General features: G+C 50.3%; 1 protein-coding gene across 6 annotated transcripts; it reads left to right on the top strand.

Moving 5' to 3' along the window:
- Positions 1-497: 497 nt before the first annotated feature.
- On the top strand, positions 498-24787 carry MTURN (maturin, neural progenitor differentiation regulator homolog). Of its 6 annotated transcripts, none has more exons than XM_036327727.1 (3): positions 498-867; positions 12404-12484; positions 16777-17230. In XM_036327727.1, exons 1-3 carry the CDS (start codon positions 706-708, stop codon positions 16921-16923), a joined length of 390 nt encoding a protein of 129 aa, XP_036183620.1. In that variant the 5' UTR covers positions 498-705; the 3' UTR covers positions 16924-17230. The 6 variants fall into 6 exon arrangements, with proteins under 6 accessions (XP_036183620.1, XP_036183621.1, XP_036183617.1 ...); XM_036327728.1 differs by lacking the exon at positions 16777-17230 and adding an exon at positions 19491-24787 and having other exon boundaries at positions 508-867; XM_036327724.1 differs by having other exon boundaries at positions 508-867; positions 12362-12484; positions 16777-17211.

Raw genomic sequence — 24787 nt, 5'->3', positions numbered from 1 at the left:
TCAGCTCCCACAAGGGACAAGTTATCTGCCACTCTGTGGCTGTCCCTGCATTTCAATCGCATTCGTGAAAGCGCTTTCCTGGCCTTTTCACTCCAGAAAGCGGTAACAGGGACCGCCAGCTTGCTCTGCTGCACTGTAGCCGGGGAAGCCACGGGTGTGGGGCCCGCGCTGAGACATCACCCCACTCGCAAGCCGGGACGCAGGCCTCAGACTCCAGTGATTGGCTGGGGCCCGCACGTCACAGCCCGGGGTGGCCCCGGCCTCGCCAAGGCCCCGGGATGCTCCAGGTTCCTTTATTTAAAAGGGGGGTTGGTATTGGGGAGCCCGCGGAGCTCCTGGCCTGCCCCGCCCCGCCCCGCCCCACCCCGCCCCACCCCACCCCGCCGCAGCGCACGATCGTGCGGTCTGTGCCAGCCTCCGAGGCGGCCCGAAAGGGGGCGGGCGGGAGGCGGGCCGGGGCGGGGCGGGGCGCGGCTAGCGCGGTCGGGGCCGCCGCCCACCCCGTTACACTCAGCATGTAAACACAGCCGCCGGGAGGAGCCCGGACCAGGGCACTCCGCGCCGCCCGGCTCCGCCGCCAGCCCCGGAGCCCGCGGACCGCGCGCTGCCGGCCCGGGAGGAGGACGCCGAGGAGAGGAGGGCGGGCGGGCGGGAGGCGGAGGGAGCGGGAGGCGGCGGCGAGGAGGCGAGGGCGCGGCGGGCAGGATGGATTTCCAGCAGCTGGCGGACGTCGCGGAGAAATGGTGCTCCAACACGCCCTTCGAGCTCATCGCCACGGAGGAGACCGAGCGCAGGATGGATTTCTACGCCGACCCCGGCGTCTCCTTCTACGTGCTGTGTCCGGACAACGGCTGCGGGGACAATTTTGTGAGTGCTTGTGGGAGGGACCGCATCCGCGCGAGGGAGGCTGCGGGGCGCGAGGTGGGAGGGCGTAACCGGGCGCCGCCGCGCACCCCGCTGCTCCGGTATCAGGCTCCGGGCGGGGCCGGTGGGCGGCGAGCAGGGGCGCCCTTAGGATCCGGAGGGCCGGGCGTCGGGGGGCTGTTTCAGGGACTCGACCCCAAAGCCCCGCGCACCGGCCCGGCCCGGCCCGCACGAACCCTCCCGCAGGATCCGGAGTCCGGAGCTTCCTGCGCCCACTCGCCCCGTCCGGGTGAGGAATCCCGTTCCCTCTCGATGCGCGGACACGAGGCTTCCAGTTGCCCCCGCCTGGGGAACCCCACCCGCTCCCCGGGTTATTCCCTGCGCCGCGTGTTTGGACACAAAGCCTCTGTCCACACTAGCGGTGCCCCATCTCCTGGACCTCCTTTGCGGAATTACACCCCGGATCTTAAAAACGCTCGCGCGCGTGCGCGCGCGCGCACACACACACACACACACACACACACACACGCACACTCGGGCACGCCTATCCCCTGTGCTTCCATGGCTCCTCACTGAGCTTCTGAGCGGGTTCTGTCCGGCTGCGGCGCCCGCCGCGCACCCCTCCCCCAAGCTTGTGGTTTGCCCAGATGAGAGGGAATTCCCCAGCCCCGCTCCTGCCCCGGGCGCAGCGGGACGGGACCTGGAACTGCTGTGTCCAGATCTCTGACTTTGCGTCCTGCGCCCACTTGGGATCTTGGCGCTGGCAGTTTAGGGAGGGGATGAGGAGGACAGCGGGTGGGGATGGGAAGCCTGGGCGCTCCATGAAGTGTTTGTAAGGCCGGTGGGGTGGGGTGTCAGGGGTGTCAGGGTCCCCAGATGTAAGATGGAGGCGGCTGTGGATTCGGGTTACGGTGTGGTCACAGGCTTGAGCCTGGAGCTGGCGCTGCTGCCGCTGCAGCAGATGGAGGCAGGGCGGCGCCTAGACACCGCCCGGCCCTGCCCCTCAGGTGGGTGAGACAAAGCCGTGGACGTGCCCAGGTCCACGCCGGCGCGCGCCCACCACTGACGGGAAAGTTCTCAAAGGAGTTACAGAGAGACAGCAAGACCACGTTTCTCGGTCCGGAGAGGTGGCCCTGGGGATAAAGCAGGCTCCGCCCACCCCCTCCACCCACCCCATCTGGGCCCCAGCCCTGTGCACTGTGGAAGAGGGATGTCCTTGGGTGACAGCCAGATTTGAGTTCTGGCCCTGTGACTCGGGTCAGTTGCCGTCACCCAGCTCAGTTTTCACATCCAGAAAATGGGTATAAAGCCAGGGCCCAGAAGATTGGATAGATAAAGCACCTAACAGCCCCCCACAGATTTGGATCAGAGGTTGGATCTGGGCTGAGTTTAAAGCTTGTCTCTCTCTCTCTCTCTCTCTCTTTTTTTAATATATATTTTTATTGATTTCAGAGAGGAAGAGAGAGATAGAAACATCAGTGATAGAGAATCATTGATTGGCTGCCTCCAGCACCTCCCCACCGCGGATGGAGCCCACAACCAGAGCCTGTGCCCTTGACCGTAATCGAACCCGGGACCCCTCAGTTTGCAGGCTGACGCTCTATCCACTGAGCCAAACCAGCTAGGGCTTGTCTTGCTTTTTTAAAGAGCCTCAATGTTCTCACTTGTCACATGAAGTAAGTCAGGGTGCCCCCATCACAGGTGCTTGTGAAGAGCAAGGAAGCTATAAATCTATGGAAGAACACTCACTGTGGGCTGTGGTTAGAATAAGTGTTATTTGTTACTGGGAGGAGTGGGAGTCATTAAAGGGGGATTTGCTCCATTGTCAAAGTGAGAGGAAGCCCCAGGGATCGAGTGGCAAGGGCGCCAGGGTCCAACTGACTGCCATGTTAGGAGTCCCTCCCAGCCTGGGGCTTCCCTAGCCCCCCAGTGACCTTCCCCCCTCCTTACTGTGACCTAGGGCAAGAGACTCTGGAGGTCCTGGATTTTATGGGCCTCCCTCTGGGACTGAAGGAGGTGCGCCCAAATAAATTACTCCAAGGAGATTAAGCAGGTGGGAAAGTGCAGGGTCATTCTCTTGTCTTGAATAAGTACCTCCAGCCATTCAGAAACATTATGCATATCAGGCCTTTTCAAGACCACCCATATTTTAAATGTTTTCCCACCTGGAGGAGGAAAATGCTTGACTATATTCATTCACTGACAATGAAATAGATGAGGAAGAAAGAAGATGGGAAAGGGACTTCCTTTCTCCTTTTAGAGAGGCCCTCAGGGACCAGATGCCGACCAACCAACCGACCAGCAGACCTCTCTCCAGTCTGCCCCAGGCCAGGTCTGTGGAGCTGCTGTGTGCCTCTAGTTAAAGGACCTCGGGCAACAAGTAAATGTCCTCACTGCACTGGGTTCCCTTTCCCAGGAGAGTCTGTCAGCATTAAAAAAGGAACTTGAGATGGTTGGAATTTCTAAAACCTGAAGGATTTCTTAATAAGAATATTGACATGGCATTTCTCAGTGTACAGAGTGTCTTCACATCGTTCATTCAACAAACATTAATGCAGGGCTTATTCTGCACCAGGCCTGGGCTACCTGGAATACAAACAGGGTCTTGGCCCTCACTCCACCATCTGAGACAGTGTTGGTTAGTGGTTAGGAGCGGGCAGGCCCTGGGATCAGGCTCCTTGGGTTTGCACCCCAGCCCCCCACATCTAACTTCATGCCTTAGGGCAGTGGTCGGCAAACCGCGGCTCACGAGCCACATGCGGCTCTTTGGCCCCTTGAGTGTGGCTCTTCCACAAAATACCACATGCAGGCGCGCACTTACAGTGCGACTGAAACTTTGTGGCCCATGCGCAGAAGTCAGTTTTTGGAAAGGAGACAGACGAAACAAGTATACAAGACGAGTGTGGATGGGAGAGTTGGAAGGGGTCGACCTCAGCGAACGTACCTCAATCAGATTGAGGACGTTTTTAGCAAAGGCCAGCTTAGGAGTACCCTAAAGAAGTTAATAACAATGTACCTACCTATATAGTTTAAGTTAAAAAAATTTGGCTCTCAAAAGAAATTTCAATCGTTGTACTGTTGATATTTGGCTCTGTTGACTAATGAGTTTGCCGACCACTGCCTTAGGGGAAGTTAATTCATCTCTACGCCATGATTCCCACAGCTGTAACACAGGGACGACAATATTAGTAGCTAACTCTCGGGCTGTTTGGAAAAGTGCCTAAAATGGGGTGACTCCACTGATCCAGGGGTGACTCCCTGATCCAGGGTCTCCAGATCTATTTCAAATATAATCCAGGTCATGCCACCAGCCCTCCCACCTCACCTAGCCTGACTTCCCATCACTTTTACAATAACGCCTAAGCCCTCCCCCTGACTTCAAGCCCACGCCTCATCTGTCTCTTGCCTCCTCCCCAGTCTCATTTGGGGCCATTCATCCGCCTTGCTTGCTGTGTTCCTGCCACATGGGCCTTTCTGGTCTGCAGACACGCTGCACTTAGAAGGCCTTTGTATCACTGTTCCCTCTGCTAGAACGTTCTCCCCCCACTGTACATGGCTAGCTCCTTTACGCCAGTCAGGCCTGGGGAAAACCTGACAGCATAATCCCTCACCTTCTTTTAGTCTTACCATGGCACTGGTTAGTGCTTGATGGTCTCTTTCAAGTACACAGTTTCTTTTCTGCCTCCCCCACTGGACTTAGCCTCCTGAGAGCTGTGACCTTGTCTGTCTTGGTCATCACTGCATCCCAGCGCTTGGAACACTGTCAGACACGTGAAAGGTGCTCAGTCTATGTTTATAAGAATGAATGCACATCAGTCTAGTGCAGATGTTAAATTTTAAGAATGACAGCATCAGAAAAAAATAACAGCTCCGCCCATGTGCAGTTTACTGTGTATCGGCCAGTGCTCTAATCCTTCGCATATATGAGCCCATTGACTCTTAGTAATCTGTAAGGTACTCTAGAATTATCTCCACTTTACAGATGAGGGAACTGAAGTGCAGCGGGGTTAACTAACTCCCCACAACAGCTGTTAAGAGGTAGAGCACTTAAACCATAGCCCTACTCTGAAAAAGGCAGCCCAGGAGTGACAGCTGGGGACTCAGTTCAGACTGGGTTCAAGGGCGGCTTCTTGAGCCTCTTAAAAATTCTATGAGGTAGGTATTCTCTTCCCCATGTCACAGGCGAGGAAACAGGCTCAGTGAGTGCAAGGGGCTCATGGGGACTGTGCCACTAAGACGTGACAGAGCCAGGACTTGAGCCCAAGCCCAGAGGCCTGTCCTTTCCACCCTGCAGAGTGTCCCACAGGCAAGATCAAGGCCAGGCGCTCCAGAGGCCTGGGAACAAGGACTTCCTTTTATTTCCCCTCCGTGTTGGCAGCTCCCAGGTCCCTTGTGCACTCTGTCCCCTTCTCGCTTCACAGGCCACCCAGTTCACGCTGTCTCTTTCCGAACTGCTGCCCTGGTTCCGGCCTCTCCCTGTGGAGGGCCCATGATGTCAGGTGCTGGGATAAAATGAAGCTGGAGGTTCAAGGACAGGGCTGACTCTGCCTGCCTACAGATGGGAAGGGGCCGGGGATCACAGACAGGTGGCACGTGCTGCTCTTCTGCCAACTCAGAGAGTCCTGAGGGCTCTGCCAGGTTTGAGGAGCAGGGTGGTGGCAGCCTCTAATGTACCAGCCTGACAGAGGGGCCCTTGAGTAGGTGGGCACGGCAGCCCCTCCGCTGTCTCCTGCCCTCGCCAGGAGGAAGGGACTCTGAACGAGGAGCACCGCCCTGCCCCTCCCTGGGCCTGAGCGCTAATGACGGGGCCAAGGAATGACTCCCCGCTTGTCCTACTTTTTCTGCCAACCCATCAACACATGTTTGGATCTGAAATGTGTAGTTGAATCCCTCCTCGATACAAAAACAAAGACCTCAGTTGTCATAGTATTAACAGATTTTATTTATAGAAAACTAAGGTAACTTTATGTGTGTATGGCTGTGCCTATATTGTTTTCTCCGTTTCCCTTCTAGGCATGTCTCTCCTTAACTATGTGACCAAGTAACAACCTTTTGATTCTGGAGAAAATAGAACTTGTTGAAATGAGAAGGCGTTGTGTTTACCTGGTGGGATAGTGGAGAGAAAGCCCTTGTCTCATTTAACCTCTACCCTCAGTTTCCTCATCTGTCGGTTGGGGGGGGGTGGGGGGGGGACGGGAGTGGCAATCACATCTGTATTGCATTATTATGGTGAGGATTAAGTGGGGAATAGTGGTAGACTGCAGAGCTGCCGGGGTCCAACCCCAGCAGGTCCAGGGGTTCCCAAAGGCGTAGACGGAGTCGGCAAAGAAGGAATGACACAGAGGCAGCATTCAGTTGATCAGCAGCCTAGCCAGGATCTCCAGCCAGGATCTCCAGCCAAGTTCTGGTCTGGATCTCCAGAGAGGTTCTGCTTTGGATCTCCAGCCAGGTTCTGTGTCCATGTTCTCTTGCTAGGTTCTCCAGGTTCTCCAGCCAGGTTCTGTAGCCATGTTCCCTCGCTAGGTTCTTCAGCCAGGTTCCGTCCAGGTTCTGTGTCCATGTTGTCTTGCTAGGTTCTCCAGGTTCTCCAGCCAGGTTCAGTTACCAGGTTCTAGTCAGGTTCTCTTGCCAATTTCTGTAGTCAGGTTCAGTCCAGGATCTTTGGTCATGTTCTCTCGCTAGGTTCTGTCTCTAGGTTCTGAGGCCAGTTTCTGTCCAGGATCTTTTGCCATGTTCTCTCCAGCGAAGTTCTTCTGTCTCTAGAGAACGTTCTGTGTAGGTTCTGTGCCTAGGTTCTGTCTCTCTTCGTTCTGTCTTCTTACATCTGCATTTATACCAGTTGATTCCAATCCTATCAATCTCTATTTCAAAGGTTAGGGCGTTTCTTATCTTCATTCCAGGGAGTAAAGATTATGTAGCTTAAGCATGATTGTTCGTAGTTAAAGTGATTAATTACCCACCTGGCACTTAGTTAAGAGGTTTTATTCCCTCCCTAACTTCAGGGGAAAATCCCTACCTGGGGAAACAACCTTTCTCAGAGAGGAGACCTTGGTTAAAACACATAGTGCCAAGAAGGTGAGCAAACATATTAAGAACAGTATGCCATATATGCCAGGTCCCTTGAAACAGCAAGCATGGACCGGCTCCCGGCACAGAGCTTTCCACAGTGGCTGAGCATATGTATAGAGAGACTGTTTCAGGAATAAAGACATGTCCTTCCTTCTTATACACATGGACTGGCTAATCCTGGGGAGGGTCACGTTATGTAATGTGAGTTCAGGTCCATGTGAATAAACACTGATTGGACCCTTGCTAACGAGAGTCAGTCTGCTGGGACCTCGGTAACCTTCCTGTGAGTATTCTTGTTTTCTATGTCCTGCAAGTGAAGGAGTTGAGGTTGAAGGCATGCACCCCTGGTGATGTCCTGGCTTTGCTCCTTGCTCCCTGTGTGATCACAGACAAGTTTCGTAACCTCTCTGAGCCTCAGTAACCTCCCTGGTAAAACAGATCAGTGGCTGACATAAGGAGCAGGTCATGGGGACGGCCAGCCATGCTTTTCCCACCCTGTGCAGAAGTCTGTGTGTCGGAGGGTAGAGGTTAAATTAGCCAAGAAAGGGCTTTCTCTCCACTATCCCACCAGGTAAACACAATGCCATCTCTTTCAACAAGTTCTATTTTCTCCAGAATCAAAAGGTTGTTACTTGGTCACATAGTTAAGGAGAGACATGCCTGAGATGGCTCCTGGCTTTTATCTTATGCCATCTCTTCTGTGGACCGCAGTCCACTAGGGATTAAGCTGCCAAAACTCAAAATGGATCCCCTGGTACTGCTGATGCCAGAAAGTTCTCAAGTCAGGACCACAGTGAGCGTGAGGCCCATGGCAAGGCCCTGGGTGCTGGAGAAGATCATTGTAGGGTTCAATGACCTTGATCTTCTCTTACCATTTTTGGAGATGCTGGATATTGCCGTCTACACTGCAGAAAGCAGAAAGGAGCTCTTTTTCCTAGTTGCAGAGGACACAGTCTATTGTCTGAAGCGGGGCAAGCTTGGATGACAAACTCCAGCCCAACCTAACAACAGAAGGAAGGGCCTAGATGGCCTGTCCCAAAGCCCAGGCTCCCACCGGGGACTGGCAGCTCTTAGGAATCTGTCAGGAGGCAGAGATTGCTCTGGAGCTTCAGCGGACCTGCGATTTGGACTTGCTTGTAGTCAGTAATGCTCACCCCCCACCTTGGAAGTTAATTTCTTTTCTGCTCTGCTTCTGGCGCTCAAGGTGTGGCCCTAGATTTCGCTGCCTGAGCATCACTTGGGGGCCAGTTGGGCATGCAGATTCTCAGCCCTGCTCCCATCAGACAGTCCCGGTAGGACCCGGTGATGTCATTGTGTTTTAATAAACCTCCAGGTGACTGGCACCTTAAAGCCGGAGATCCCTGCGGCCCTCCCCTTCACGGAGCCCTTGCTTGGCATTTCTCCTGTGGTGACACAACCCCATTGCAAAGCCGAGACATCTGTGCCTACTTTTACATTTGCCCGGGGACCACTGCACACTGTTCAAAGCCACGCATTCTCTGACCCCTGTTTTCACGGCCAAAGTGGGTGTTTGGTTGCAGGTGCTTCAAACACTCCCCGAGTTTTAGTCATGGAGGCTGCCCAAGCCTTTGGCTCAGGACTCTGGCCTTCAGTCACCCATTTGTCTCTGGACACAACTAGACCCACATCCTGATTCCAGGGGCATCAGCCCACCCACCTGACATCCTTCCTGCCCTGCCCCGGTGTTGGCATGGGTCCCTCTCTTTTTCCTAAGAGGTCACCATCCTGCCCCCAGCCCCTTGCCCGTTGGTTCTGAAGGCTGTTTGATCCGGGGGCACTGCCTCGGGCACTGATCTCCTGCCTTCCCAGGGGCTCTGGAGGCAAGTCTGTGTCCTGTTCAGCACGTGGCCAGGCCTGTCCACCTTGCACTGTGTCCTGATCGCACTGGGTTCTATCTTCTTTTCCTTCTGCTGTTCCCCTCGTCCTTACTTTCCCAACCGCAGACTTGTTCTTTAGGTCATCACATTTTGTACTCTATGGATCTTTGCTGATGGCCTTGATTAGTTTGGGAAGGAAACAATTTCAAAAAAATAAAACGAACATGTCTGTTGTGAGATACAGTGGATTTGAAACCATTCATGGTGTCTTTTGAGGGGCCATGTACACCTGAGTCTGTCTTTTTCCAAACCCTGTGCTCTCTCACCTTATCATATGGGCAGGGATTTAGTCAAAACTGTTTTGTTTGTTTTTTTAAACGAACACGACAGGGAATCCAGGGTGAGTTAGCCAAATGAGAGAAGTTAGGGCAGACTGGATGGGAAACCCTTTATTGGGTGTTAATTCTTCTCCAAAATGTATTCACAAGCCAACAACTCCGGAAGCGGAGCAAGGAAAGCTGTGGCATGAACCATCTCCTGGTAGAGATGCCCTAATGACACCTCGCAGAGGAACAGGCCGCTTTCCACGCAGAGGTGGGTGCGATGCGATGCTGATGCTGTGAGTGACGCACTTTCCTTCGTTTACTTTGTAATTGAAGAAACAGGTGTACACGTCCACGGGTCCACCTGCTTCTGAACCAGCTACCACCCCAGTTGCCTTGGAGAGTGTCCTTGGGGAAGTCCCAGTGGGTGTCCGATTTGCTCAGTGTGTGACCTTAGCCATGTGGCAGGTGGAAAGGCCAACCCCCCACCCCCATTCTCCCATACACTCCAGAGGCGAAGGGCACTTCGGTGCTGAACAGCTGCTGCCTGCCAGCCAGGCATGGTGTCAGGCACCTACTAGACTTGCTGCTTTTTCTCTCCAGGTCCAGGGAGGTCCGGCTAAAAGTCTCCTTCCTCTGTGGTACTAGATCAGCCGTGGGCAAACTACGGCCCTCGGGCTGGATCCGGCCCGTTTGAAATGAATAAAACTAAAAAAAAAAAAAGACTGTACCCTTTTATGTAATGATGTTTACTTTGAATTTATATTAGTTCACACAAACACTCCATCCATGCGTTTGTTCCGGCCCTCTGGTCCAGTTTAAGAACCCATTGTGGCCCTCGAGTCAAAAAGTTTGCCCACCCCTGTACTAGATGGTAGTCCCATCTTTAACTTGGGTAAGAATCTGAAATACACTTGTTAACATTTAAGCGTGAGCGTGGGTGCTGAGCAGACGTGCCGTAAAGTGGACTTTCTTGTTCTTGCTGAATCCCCGCCGATTAAGAATCAAGTTCGATGATGGACATGAGAGCACTTTGTACTGCCCCACTTTCGTACACTGGGAGAGGCTGTTGCATAGATGGCATTTCAGTGGCCCCACAACTTTAAGGGTCTCTAATGGGGAGTCGTGTTTGAACTGTTCTCTGAGTTAGAGGATGTCGAAGTTATAGCGTTATTAGGTTGAGCCAAAAGCTACCCTGGGAGTCTGCTGGACCCAGCAGCGTGTGTGGGAAATGGGTCTTGGCTTCTATGAAACACACATAATTGGCTGTGAAGATGGCACATCGCGCCTCGTTAGTCTCCCTTAGGTCTGAGCAGTATTGGAAGAGTGTAGATCTAGTTCTTGGAAATGCTGCCATGGGGAGGAAGACAGCGAAGTGAGTGTATTGAGTGATGGGGACAAACTTTCTGGGGTGATGCCCTAATCCAGCGGTTCTTAACCTGTGAGTCACAACCCCTTTGGGGGTCAAACAACCCTTTCACAGGAGTCGCCTAAGACCATTGGAAAACACATATTGAATATATAATTACATATTGTTTTTGTGATTAATCACTATGCTTTAATTATGTTCAATTTGTAACAATGAAAATACATCCTGCATATCAGATATTTACATTACGATTCATAACAGTAGCAAAATTACAGTTATGAAGTAGCAACAAAAATAATTTTATGGTTGGGGGTCACCACAACATGAGGAACTGTATTAAAGGGTCGCGGCATTAGGAAGGTTGAGAACCACTGCCCTAATCATTTGTATTAAGGGGAGGGAGTAAGTATGTGCTTGATATGGACCCTTTCTCCAAATAAATCTCATCTCCTGCTGCTTAGTTGTTGCTTCTTATTCCCAGCTGCCAATGTCTCCCTCTTCCCGCACCTCTGCACTTTTTAAAATATATTTTTATTGATTTCGGAGAGGAAGGGAGAGGGAAAGAGATAGAAACATCAGTGGTGAGAGAGAAACATTGATCGGTTGCCTCCTGCACAGCCCCTACTGGGATCGAGCCCACAACCCAGGCATGTGCCCTGACCGGGAATCAAACGGTGACCTCCTGGTTCATTGGTCAACACTCAACCACTGAGCCATGCCGGCTGGACCTTCTATACTTTTTAAAAACCAGTGTTGAGCTGTCATTAGTTGGTCACTTCTAAACTGATTTTTTATAACTGATACACATCCTGACGTTATCCTGGTAGCCCATGGCCTGTCGCTTCCTCGGTCTCTCACACCTGTTTCTTGGGCTTATTCCAAATCCTGGAACATTTATGGGAGAGACTTGTCTAGTCCTAAAGATGTGCTAAAATGGATATCCTCACGGGGATTAAAAAAAGAAGAAGAAAGAAAAAGAAAAACTCATCTAGCCTTAAGAAAAATGTAAAACCTAGAGCCAGTCTCCCCTGGGTGTAGGTTCACATTGTGAAGTGAAGCTTGGGTGTGCGCCTTCTTAAAGCGTTTTAAGGGAAGGTGAACTTTCAGAAGTCTTCCCCGCCCCCCCCCCCCACCCCCCGAGTGACTGAGTGATGACTTTTCTGTGTGTTCTCCTAAATTCATTTCATTTTGAAATAAATTTACCATCACCCCCACTCACAGGCTAATCTGGGTAAAGAATGTCTTGTTCCAAGTTAGTGGTTACAAACTATGTTTAATTAATCCTTCAGCCACAGCCGAAGGCAAAGTCAAGGATCATGCAGGCCCTTGGTTTCCGCTCCCTCCTGGTTGAAAGCCGCCCTCGGCCTGCACTGGAAGGGGGGGCAGTGGCCATCATGGGTGGGGGCTGTCGACCCCAATGCCCTTTTTACAACGCATGAGCAGATCTGTTGCAAATTGAGCGGGTGAGATTATGGACCAGGAGCACAGGGCCTGCCTTTTCTTTTTTTAAAACATGTTTTTATTGATTTTAGAGAGGAAGGGAGAAGGAGAGAGAGAAACATCAATGATGAGAGAGAATCATTGATCAGCTCCTCCTGCATGCCCCACACTGGGGATCAAGCCCACAACCCAAGCATGCGCCCTGACGGGGAATTGAACTGTGACCTCCTGGTTCATAGGTCGATGCTCAACCACCAAGCCACACTGGCCGGGCAATAGGGTCTGCATTTTCCAGTCCCTTTCAGAGCAAGCAAGTCAGTGACCATATGCATCTTACTCTGGAATGGAGGCCTTCTTCCAGTTCCTGTGATGGAAACGCTCTCTCTGGCGTTCTGGATTCGCACTGCGTGTAATGACTGTGTCTTTGTTTTCTCCTCTCCCTCGCCCCTGGACACCAGCACGTGTGGAGTGAGAGCGAGGACTGCCTGCCTTTCCTGCAGCTCGCACAGGACTACATCTCCTCCTGCGGCAAGAAGACGCTCCAGGAAGTCTTGGAAAAAGTCTTCAAGTCTTTCAGACCCGTAGGTGCCCGCCCGGCTTCTAAAGCCCTTGTTTTCTACCCGGATTGCCCTTTGAAAAAATGTGGATCGTGGGGAAATTGGGCAAAATCTGGGATGACTAATTGTTTGTCTCTTGTCTGCTTGGTGGCTTAAAGATAGCAGCTCCGGAGGGTGGCTGAGGGCGGGAGGGAGGGGGAACGGGATGTGACACAGCTGTTCGGTGTAGGGACGAGGGTTATTTCTAGCATCACTGGAGTTAAGAATCGCTGATAGGGTGGGAAGCAAACAGCCTTCGTGAGACAACTGAGTATCCCTGTCCTCACCCAGGAGTCTTACAGCCAACTTGCTGGGAAGTGCGCTGCAGGCCCTTATAATGGTGAGGCCTATATTCAGGGGGCGGCCAGAAGGCTACACAAAGGAGGTACCTCCACACCTGTGGGCATGAAATTGGGTGTGGGCCCTATTCTTTTTCTTTTTAAATTTATTTATTTTAAATATATTTTGATTGATTTCAGAGAGGAAGGGAGATGGAGAGAGAAGTAGAAATGTCAGTGATGAGAGAATCATTGATTGGCTGCTTCCTGCACGCCCCACACTGGGCAGGTGTCTTTGACTAGAATTGACTTGGGGACCTTTCAGTCTGCAGGCCAAGGCTCTATCCACGGAGCCAAACTAGCCAGGGCAAGGGTCCCATTCTTTTCTCTTTATGAACTCACCATAGAGAGCTTGTCCACCCAACCACCACCACCCATTAGGATTTCGGAATCTATGTTTGTGTCTAGCTAGCAGTACCTTCATTCTTGCTGAGAAGCATGTAAAATGAATACTCACCCAATTGTGAAAGTGACCTGTTTCCCTGTATCATTATTGGAAGATAGAGCCAGTGTGCCCACACTTCTGTCGAGCTCAGTTCCTTGCCCTCTGGACTCTATGTGGTCAGGATATTTGCTCTAGAATTTCTATTCATTTCTTTTTCAAATCTTTTAAAACAGTGTGTACTTCTCTGCTGAAATTGTCAAGCTTGTCTTCAATTTCTCTGAACATAGTAGGCATGGTTGCATGAGAGACTGTGTTTGATAGTCCAGTATTTCAAGGTTTGTAAGTCTGTTTGTTGCCATTTGTTTTGACTGTTCTCACTCCTGCTATTGTGTTTCTTTGGGCGTTGGATTTATATATTTGAAAATTTATATATAGGAATAAATTGAGGCCCACGATGAAGGTACCTTCATAAAGGGGGTGAAGTGGGGGCTGTTTGCTTCTGCCAGGGCTTAGGCCTATTGGCCTGAGAATGCCTTTGAACAATGGCACTGTGGTTCTCAGACTCTGCAGGTGATGCCAAGCAAGGCTGCAGGGCTGCCTCCTCCTAGTTGATCCTTGTCCTGAGAGCTGTCTTAGGCCCCACCCCCACCCCCATCAGGCTCCTAAAAACTACCACAGACTGGGTGGCTTAGAAACAAGAGAAATGGACTTCTCTCAGTCTGGGGGCCGGGAAGGCACCATCAGTGGCCTGGAGACTTGGTGTCTGCTGAGAGCCCACATCCCGGTCACAGCCATCTCCTCATCGTCACTCACCCGGTGGAAGGAGAGAGCTGTCTCCAGGGCCTGTTTTATAAGGTATTGGTTCCATTTATGAGGAATCTACCTTCCCGACCCAATCACCTCCCACCTCCCAAAGGGCCCCACCTCCTCATACCAACACCTCAAGGGTTAGAATTTCAACATGAACTTCAGACACAGACATTCAGACCAAAGCAAAGGTATAGGCCTGTGGGGTCCCAGCTTACCGTGGGGATGGTTCATCACAGTTTGCTCCTCTGGGAGACCCTGGGTTTGTCTGGTCCCCCAGCTCTTAGCATAGGCCAGCCATTCAGTCAGGTTTCTAACTGCTTCTTCTCCGTCAGCAAGGACCTCAGGACAGAAGCAGGTTTACCCCTCTAGGTCCGAATTCCTCAATGTATCCAAGAAGGCACTTTTCATAGTTAATCCAGCTTTTGGTTCCCTGTGGGAGAGCTGGTCCCAATCATTTAACCCACTATTACTACAAGAATTGGAATTTTAGTGGCTTTTGTCCACACTTTGTTGATTTGTATCATTCATCTAACCAATTTTTTTTTTTTTTATTTTTAAAGATTTCTAAGCCCACTTGGTTCAAATAGATTTTTTAAAATTTTTATTTATTTATTTTTTTATTAGAGGGGGAGAGAGAGAGAAACATCAATGTGAGAGTGAAACATCCTTGAGCTGTCTCCTGCTTGGCCCCCCCCACCAGGGACCAGGCCCACAACCCAGGCATGTGCCCTGACCAGGCATTGAACTGGCAACCTTTCGGTACACAGGACGATGCCCAACTAACTGAGCCATAGCAGCCAGAGCTACTTGTTTGTTTTGCCTAAGGGAGGTTGCATTTAGAAATAAGACACAGGGAGGGTCTTGTCGCTGTTGTAGTGGAAAGTATTTGCTGGAGCAGCACATGCCCCAATGCTACAGGGTGGTCAAGCAGGTGAGCGTCAGCACATCGTTTCCCTGAAAACGTGGTGCTTTTGTTTGCAGTCGGGGAAGCCACGTGAGGAACATTTTCACCGCAGAACAGCCTCCTCCCTGGCTGTGAGTCCTGTTTCCCTTGGCCAGCCCATCGCCAGCCCCTACCCTGTGCAGTCTCTCTAGAAAGATAAGATCCATCTGTTGACAGCCCTCTGTTGCCATTGGGGCATCAGTCAAGCAGAGTCAATTAAGTTTGCTGCAGCCATGCGCTCCTGCGTGCACGGCCCAGGGCGGGGTCAGCACCTGGCCTTCCCCAGCCGTCCTGCCCGGAGGCTGAGCTGTTTCCACATACCAGCTCTGTAGGCTGCACTTCTCCCCCTTTCTCTTGTTTGCCCTCCCCCACTGAAAACCACCACCACCCCAATAAATCCGTTGTTGGATGTGAAAAGGAAAAATAAAAGTTATCCTTTTTTGCCATTTTACTCTTTTTCCTCTACTTCATCACATTTTCAACCTTATGTGTCGGTCGCCTGCATTTGCCCAAGCCCTGCTCTAGAGAGTGAGGGCAGGGCACAGCGCCCGCTCTTGCCCCCAAGGAGCTGGCTGTGGAAGGAGAGACAGACACAGAAACCACCGAGAAACTCCACGTTACAAGACAGAGCGTTTATTTTGGTCCAGACGCTCTGCCGGGTGCTTTCTGTGCAGAACACGCCGAGGGTGCCAGTCCCTGCTCTGCGTTCTCTGCGTTGCCGGGTCTTTAGGGAGCTGTTTCCTGGGAGGACATTAGCGATGTGAACTTCAGGGTGTTGTTTGTGCTTTCTCCCCAGTGATGTGGAATCAGGATACTTCATTGATGAGCAGCCCGGGCTCTGGGGCAGCGATTCAAATCCCAGCTCTGCCACTTGATGGCTGTGTGACCTTAGCCAAGTTACTTAACCTCTCTGTTTCTCAGTTTCTTCATTTGTAAGATTAGGAAACAATGACAGTCGTTATCTTAGGGTTGCTGTGATGCTTAAGTGATGCATTTCTTGTGGGGTACTTAGGACAGCATTTACAACACTAGAATACTGTTGAGAAGTGAGCAGGACTTCGTGAAATGTTGTATAGGACTCGTGGGTTCTTGGTGGAGAGAAAAACCAATTTACTAAGTGCTGTCAGCACATGCTTAACAGAGGCACCTGGCTACCGTAAAGGATGGAAAAAGGTATTGATGGGGTATTATAGTCAAAAGTTTATCACCATTGGTTTGGGCAAAATGATAACCACCATTCAATAGCTAATGTGTACGGTCCATTGTGTTAGGTGCATTCGTCCTCCTAGTGCTGTAAGGAGGATGAGTGGACACTCCATCCCCCAGGGGGCGCCTGACCACAGAGCCTCTGGGTGGCAGGGTGATGGGTGATATTTATTTTCTTTTCTGTAATTTCTAAATTGTCTGTGATGTCACAGAAAACATTTATAATCAGAAATTATGTTGTGTTTTTAAAAAAAGCTAATTTTGTCTACACCAAGCATGTCAAGCTCAAAGGCTAACACAGGCCAAATAAATAAGGCATGTGGCCCACGGGCCACGAGTTTGACATGCTTGGTCTACACTGTGCTAGAAGGGCTAGGAGTGCCAGGGGTGAGTGGGCTCGCTGAGTAACGCAGAGCCGGCGGGGGCTTCATGAGGAGATGGGGCCTGGAGAAAGGGCAGGATCCGGACTTGCTCAGTGCGGGAGGAGGGCTGGCACCCAGGCCTGGAATCGAACCAAGGCGTGTGCCAATTTAAGTTGATTATGGCTTTTGTTTTTTGCTCACATTATAAACAAACCCTTGTGTGTGTGTTTCAGAAAATACAATGGCCCCTAAAAGTAAGAGAGTGGCAACTACTCTTGCCCATTAGTCATCTCGCCACCTGCCTCTTCTTTTCCTCATATCAAGAAGACAGACTGCCCGGGCCTTGGGTCTCTTGGTACCAGCAGCATTACGATCAGTAAGATAAATGGTGGCAAATGCCCCAACTGCTTTAGCATCTCCATACTGAATGTGGCTTCAACTCGTTTACACCACTTTCCAAAAAGCCCCTATTCAGTCCTTCAGTTAATCATGCTCTCTTGGGTCTATGGAACTTTAATTCAAGGGTTGGCATCTCTACCATCTCGGACAATCCTGTTGGGGTGGATGGGCCCCAGGAGTTCTATGTCAGTGGTTCTCAACCTCCCTAATGCCGCGACCCTTTAATACAGTTCCTCATGTTGTGGTGACCCCCAACCATAAAATTATTTTCATTGCTACTTCATAACTGTAATTTTGAATCATAATGTAAATATCTGATATGCAGGATGTATTTTCATTGTTACAAATTGAACATAACTAAAGCATAGTGATTAATCACAAAAACAATATGTAATTATATATATGTTTTCCGATGGTCTTAGGCGACCCCTGTGAAAGGGTCGTTCGACCCCCAAGGGGTCGCGACCCACAGGTTGAGAACCACCATTTTATGTAATCATGGGTTGCTCGGAGGAAGCTTGGTGGACAGCAAGACCCTGGGAATGCCAACACTTGTCCAGAGAGAACATACAGGTTTTTTTCCAGTCGATTAAAAAGGAATAAGTGATCATAACTACCAGCAGCCATTTAAATGTGCATGACAGGATTTCTTGGCCTGTCTCATTCTCCTCCTAAGACTGTGTGGGTGCGCTGAGAGGAAGGGCTCCACGATTCTCTCCAGTCTGTTTGCACTCCTGTCTCTGATAGATCTTGACTGTTCACAATTCGGATCCAGAAGTTAAATTTAGACTTACCCGCCACGCATGGGAATGGAGACAGGGGTGGGAATGCTAGACGGTCACGTGTCTGGGTGATATCGTTTGGAATCCCAGGCACATTCTAGTTCCTATGGTTCTTAACTCTTTCTGTCTGACTTATTTCGATTTTCAAATAAAACCTGAATACCGGAATGTGAGTCACCTGCGTTCAGGGTACCAACCATCTCTCCTCTCTCTTGAGAGGCAAACTTGATCTTTCATTCCATCCACTAAGATATGGAAGGGAGGCTGTGGTCAGGGCAAGGAGCTCCTCCCTTCTCCCAACCGCTCAAGAGATTGTTACAAACTATTGGGATGAGCTGGATGTGTTCCTCCTGCCCCACCGCTCCCAGTCGACAGCGGCCCTTTGAGGCAGCTCTGTACTCGGTGCTCTGAGGAGAAGGCACGTGTCTGCAGTCGGCCGCGGCCGCCCTGGCAGGCCACATGCACAATGGACCAGGAGCGCCAACAGACGCTCTTGCCCTGAGTGTGTGCACAGGGCTCTGTGAGATCAGCCAGGGTTGTGTTTTGAGAACTTCAGTCAAAGCATTATCATGATTGGGACTCCGCTTTTATCCTTTCTCACTTAGGGAGTTGGGAAGGAGCAGGAAGAAGGAAGGGAGTTGGGTGGAGGTGGCGTGGCAAGGCACAAGGGAGGCAGTGCAAGCAAACAGAGGGGCCCATCTTATGTTAGTGTCTTAATGCAGTTAGAGCTTAGATCATAGGGCCATTTGGTGAAGTTGCCTCAAACTGATTGACCCAGGATGAGGTCACCGTGTGAGGAAGTCCTTTGGCCACATGCATGCTGTAATCTCACTGAGGAGCCAGGGACTGGATGCCCATGATCACGGACAAGGCTCAGGAGTGCCCAAGGTCACGGCTTCCTGCCAACACCAGAGCTTCTTGTTCATATCGATGCAGCCCAGCTCATGGCACTCCGTTTCCAACCAAAGTCCAGCCAGTGCTTTAAGAAAATGTTTGCTGTGGATTATTGTGACTTTCCCTGATGATGACTAGAGAGCATTTGGAAAATATGAAAAGGTCACAAAGGAAAAAATTTACCCAGAATTGCAATGCCTAAAAATAATGCTCTTAATATTTGGATGTATTTCATTGAACTCTTTTTTTCTATGCATTTGTGTATAAACTTAAAGAAATATGTATCATAATGTAAACACATTCTTTTCACAATTGTGAGCATATTTTTATATCATTAGATTATTAAAAATACTATTTTAAGTGGCTATATAAGATTTCTATCTTCTGGGCACACAGTAATTTATTTAACCACTTTGTTGAACCTTTTCAGAGTTTTTCCACATTTCTTCATGTGTGTTATAAAATAATAGCAGCTGTGCTTTTAGGGGAGAAAATGAGGGGAATCGATTTTTGACATCTTGATGGGACAGTCGCACTGGTCATTGTACTACTGCTAACATCCCAGATATGTGTGGGTGTGCGTGGATAGCATATCTTTGTACATAGGTGGGAGGAGGGGTCATGTTTTAATGCTTAAAAGTAGAGAATCTCCAGGCTCCCCAATAAAAACGAGCCCTTTAGGCCCCAGTCCATTGAAGGGTTATCTCCCTCTAATAAGTTTATAAACATAATCGTTGGGTAGACTCTCATGGGAAATCCGTAGCTGCTGTGCTGAGTCCTGTAAGTGCTGCTGAGTTTGGAGCAGATGCCTTTGGTGGCCTTCCTACCTGGGGCATTTGGGGCTCACAGCTGCTTCTCTTCTCTCCCTGCAGTTACTGGGGCTTCCGGATGCTGACGACGACGCGTTTGAAGAGTACAGTGCAGACGTGGAGGAGGAGGAGCCAGAGGCGGACCACCCCCAAATGGGGGTCAGTCAGCAGTAAACTTGGAAGGGCTCCCACCTGCCAAGGAGTGAGCCCCGTGGTCCCCGAGGCGGGCTCCCGTGCTGCTCCTGGGCTAGCTCTTAGCAACAGGATGCCTGACTCCCAGCTTCCAAATTAAAACGAAATACCTTCTTAACAACCACAAAATATCTGGGATGAGCTACGCTCAGAAGTGACCTGCGTTTGACTCCCGTGTCAGTGGGTGTCTGTGGCGTTGTCTCGGTAGCCTTGGCCGTTTCTAATTTAGAGTCCATTCTGTGGCTGACGGTTCTCTCTTGAGCTTCTGTTGGAGAATTGACATTCACTGACTTGAGTGTAGGGAACTCTGAATGTATTAAGGATGTGTTTTGAGTCCTCACCGGTGACTTTATGGAGGGAAAGCATGGCAGAGAAGAATTGCAGTCTGCACTTTGTATGTACCTGGTGACGTGTCGTAAGTGAACGTTTTTGCTTTTAAAGCATGAGTTTTAATACCTAGTCATTACACTGCACAAGTGCAAATACAAGGGCAGACAAGGATCGCCACTCAGCTCTGGGTGAAGAGGGGAGGGAGGGAAGCCCCTCCCAGTGTGCGACCAGTCCTGAGTTACCTGGGGACGTGGCAGCTGGTTCCTGGTTGTATACACATACTTGCCTGGTCAATTATTTTAAAACATGCTAATTCCAAGACTTAACAGTGGAAAATATAAATGGGGTGATACCAGTTACCAACTTCTTTAGACTGTTTGTAAACCGTCCCACATATGACAGGAAACATTTACCTTCTCTCTTTATAATGAGGTGGCAACTTGTTAAATCATGAAAATATCTAAAATCCAAGGGCCACATCAGCTTTGAAGCCATAGATAAATCTAATGGGAAAATAAACCAGGATAACATTTTTTTAAAAATATGATGGAATCCTTTTTTCTTAATCTGTCTTTTATTCTTTTAAAAAAAAAGTCAAGAAAATGATCCCACTGTATTTACTTAAAAATTGTAATCAAGTGCTTCAAAATTCAATTGCAGTGTATTTTTAAAAAACTTTTTATTGATTTGAGAGAGAGAGGATAAGGGAGACCGAGAAAAAGCATGGATATGAGAGAGGAACATCGATGGGCTGCCTCCTGCACACCCCCTCCTGGGGATCTAGTCCACAGCCCCTGGCATGTGCCCTGACTGGGAAGCGAACCAGCAACTTTTTGGTGCATGGGATGATGCTCAACCAACTGAGCCACACTGGCCAGGGCTGCAGTGAATATTTAAAGTGACACAAAAGTGGGAATCTTTCAATGGCAGGTTAGCTTGGTTCAGAGGGGAAGTTTGATCACCATACTCAGCTAACTCACAGAGAAAAGACTGTCATCCTTTAGCCAACAAATACTTCTGGGAGAAACCCTTCGTCATGCTAACATGGACTTACTCAAAATATTCCTTTTCTTGGGCCCTTCTGCATCTCTGGTCCTAACAACATGGATGCCGATGCTCTTTTATAGCATTTCGCTAAACATAGCATCTGGGTGGGGATGTTTTTAACAGGCGTGCCTGTTAGGTTGTGAAAGTTTTGATTTAAACAAATTTAAAAAAACAGCAGCCGCAGAGGCTTCAGAGCTTCTGGGAGTCTTGTCTGTCTTCCAGCCACGTCGGTGTAAACCTGATGGTCTCAGCATTTTCTGTTTAATTGGTGCTGGGAGGAGCCGGGCTGCTGGTGGTCAAATGGTGCACCGCAGTTTAAGTCACTGGGTAAAATTACATCGTGCGTTCCACCCGAGGCGTCAGAACCACATTTTTTCTTGTCTTGGGAAAACACAGTCAAGGTTAATTTCAAGTCAAATGAATTTCCTTCCAGGGAGCCTATTAACAAAACAAACCTTGATGATTCATCCAATGCGGTGAACGCGCGCCGGGCTTTGCTCGCTCGCTGGGACCTGATAGGCTCGAGGCCTGAGCACAGGTGTGTGGGCAGCCGCCCTTCTGTAGCTCTTGCTCAGGTTTGCCCGCCTTCTGCAGCTGAAATGAAGGCGCTCGACTAGTGTGCTCCACTCGAAGGTAAACTGGAATGTGTGTGTCCTAGAGGCTCAAAACCTAAATGTGCATATGTTTGAAAATGGGATGGACATGGTTGTAAAACGTTATTTTATCTAAAAAGGGGTTAGGTGTTGACTAAATGCATTTTGGTATTCTCATGTGGCTGTTGCGTTTATAAACACTGAGCCGAAGTAGACTCAGCCGTTCATTGGACGGGAGAAAGCTGGTATTTGTTTTGCCCCAGGGGTTGGGGATAACATCACTGTATGTTCCTTACTTTCCTGGCAAAACCTCAAAAGGCATTAACAAATCGATTGTTTCCTCTAAACTTCCTTTTCTCTGTGTCCCTCTCCGCCAGGGCTCACTGCCACACGCACACACGTCCGGGTTGTGTGTGGCGTTAGGGTTGGCACAGCGCAGTTGCACCTGGTTGATCACTGGGTCGAGCAGCCTGCGGTCTCTGCTATGGCTGGACTTTCACAGACTCAGAAACACGTTCCCAGGAGGCGCCAGGGCACAGTGGGAGGAGCACTGGCCGGAAGTTAGGAGAGGCACCTGGGTTCTAGTGCGGACTCTGCCAGTAATCACGTGACCTTGGGCAAGTCACTTAACTGGCCTGAAATAAGGGATTTTGCCCTTCCTGCTTTAACCACTATTCTTCCACAACTGCCTTAAGATGTGTGTGGGTCTGAAGAGCAACAATCAAGGGAAATGAGCAGGAAATAGATTCAGAATCTCACTGTCCTTAGGATCCTGGCCCCCCGGCTACCTTAGAACGGGTTTCTGTTGGTCTGTGAGCGCCCACACCCCCTGGGACCTGACCCTGCGGGGCTGATGGAACTGCTCCTTAGTGAGAGCCAGGCCCCAGGAGTTACAGAAACCAGACTTGTCTCCACTGTACATGCTCTGCCTGTGGGAGGTGTCGTTTTAGTTGTGCCCTGACAGATTGCGGCTTTGGAAGTAGAGTAAGTTAACTGAGAGGGGAAATTGCATGAGGGATAGCTGGAAGGAGTGACTTTGACTTTCTTGCCATCTCATCCAGTGGAGTGTGAGTGTGTGTGTATCTGTGTGAGTGAGTGTGCAGGTGTGTGAACAGGGAATGATTGCTTGTTGATCGCTGTGGGCCTGCGATGACCTTACCACACCTTGGTCCTGGAGTTGAGTGAGTCACGGAGACATGTTTCTGACGGCTGGTGGTTACTTTTCTCTGGTAATCACCCCAAGCAGACCTCGGGGAATCAGAGAGTGAATGATGGAGCCAGGGAAGGAGGTAAGACCCACACGGTGGCTGCCACACTCGGATTCAGTCACACTGAGGCGTCCAACCCAGGCCCCCAGGCTCAGAGCAGCACGTAGTCCTTGTTCTTCAGTGACTAGAACACCAGGCCTCTTCCTTAGGAATGCCCCTTGTGCCCTGGTGCCAGCATGAGTTCCTGGCATGCTTAAGTGGAGACCTCTGACCTCCTAATTACTGCTGCTTTTCACGTGAGCAGAAGCCATTCTCGGGCACAGTCACGTCTCCAAAGATCGTTTCTGTCTCCTCGGAGCACACGTGTGTGGACCTGGGGAGCTGCGGTGCCACGGCACCAGACTCTGCCTTGCATGTGATGACAGACACGTTGGGAAACTGTGGCATCAATAGCTTCCCATGACTTGGGAGTTCCCATGACTTGGGAAGCATGCGGGAGCAGGCAGGACTTAAGTCTGGGGTGGGAGGAGATGAGTAAGGCAGAATTCGGGTCTGAGTCTTTAAAAAAGCAAGTAAAAAGCCAGGAGGCAGTTATCACGTGAGGCCCAGGAACACTCTTTGCATGCTGTCCCACTAGGAGCCTGATTTGCTCAAAGGGGCTGCCTGCCCAAGTGTTCAGAGGCAAGGTCCGTGTTTGAAAATGCCTCCCAGCCAGGGAGACGGCAAGGGTCCCGTAAATTTGGTGGAGTCCTTGTCCTGGGTATGCCAGCTGTCAGCCAGAGAAACCCATCTGTCCAAAGTGCTAACAGGCCTCAGAGAGGCGCCAATCACATGGCAGGCTGAACGGGAACCCAACTTGGTCTTGCTCTCAGCTGCTGAGGAGACCTAGGGTTGGAAACGCCCCTCCCACGGGCTGAGGGCGAGGCCCACCCACTGCACCCAGCTCCAGGGTTGTAGGAAGAGCACAATTAAAGCTCAGGCGGGGTGCATGTCCCTCCCCCCGAGAGTGAGTGTTAACTCAAGATGCCAGTGCCGGCGGCTTCATCTTCAGGTTACCAGAGAAGCCCACAGCTTTTCTGAAAGAAAAACGAATCCTCTTCTTTAAAGACTCAACCCGCTATCTTGGCTTTCTGAGACCGGGTACCACAGGAAAGGCTGAAGTCTTTCAGACTGATGCAGCATCATTCTCACACTCGCCTGGATGCCAGTAGCCTCTGGTGTCCATGGCAACGTGGTGCCCATGGCAAAATAGCTCCAGCTCACGTTCATTGGGCAAATTGTCAAATAATATGTTGTCTTTGATATTTTTTTAAATTTGGGTTGCAAAAATAGAGGAGCTGTGAACAGTTCGCGTTAGAAAGCCCATTGAAAGCATTGTGAGGCTGAGGAGGCATAAGCAGGAAAATAAACATTTCATTTACTGAGAACTGTGTGTTCGAGAGGCTCGGTGCCGCAGAGAAAGCTGACGGTCTGTTCTTGGTAGAACTGCCTTTCCCTGGTTTTTTCTTTTCTCTCGTTTCTGTTTCTGAAGATTTATTTTTCACTGGAAGCACCTTCTGGCGGCCGTGCGGATGAAGCAAGGAGCAGGACTCTGTGCACGGAGCAGCTCCTTGGGGGAGAACGTAAACGGTCAATTCGAGAACGAATCTGAGACTCTCTGTGAACAGCCTGCGTCTGTGTACAAAAGCAGTTTAGCCATCGAATGAGAAGCATAAGCAAGGAACCTTTTGGGGGTTTTTTTCTTAGGCAGAAAACAAAACAACAGGGTGTATATGCTTTCTTTGCCTTTCATTTCCTTTCAAAGAAATCTCTTGTAAATGACAAAACTGTGAAAGGGGTTGCCAACCGTTGTTGCCCTTCGTTAGCCGCTTCCAGCCGTGTGAATCCGAAACGGGACCGTGTCCACACCTGGGCCTTTCTCCCGGGAGAGGGGGCCTCACCCACCGATGTAATTACCATGCGCTTGCTATTAAAGAGCCTTCCAAACACC

This window comes from Myotis myotis, unplaced genomic scaffold, assembly GCF_014108235.1.
Source record: "Myotis myotis isolate mMyoMyo1 unplaced genomic scaffold, mMyoMyo1.p scaffold_m19_p_11, whole genome shotgun sequence".
NCBI lineage: Eukaryota > Metazoa > Chordata > Mammalia > Chiroptera > Vespertilionidae > Myotis > Myotis myotis.
This window is presented reverse-complemented; position numbering and strand designations above follow the sequence as displayed.

What these genes read in the sequence shown, in the direction of transcription:
- MTURN (XM_036327724.1), top strand. Translation starts at nt 706, where the DNA reads ATGGATTTCCAGCAGCTGGCGGACGTCGCGGAGAAATGGTGCTCCAAC. An exon ending in ACGGCTGCGGGGACAATTTT is followed by an intron (nt 868 to 12,361) that starts GTGAGTGCTTGT and finishes CCTGGACACCAG; the next exon opens with CACGTGTGGAGTGAGAGCGA. An exon ending in TCTTCAAGTCTTTCAGACCC is followed by an intron (nt 12,485 to 16,776) that starts GTAGGTGCCCGC and finishes TGTGTGTTTCAG; the next exon opens with AAAATACAATGGCCCCTAAA.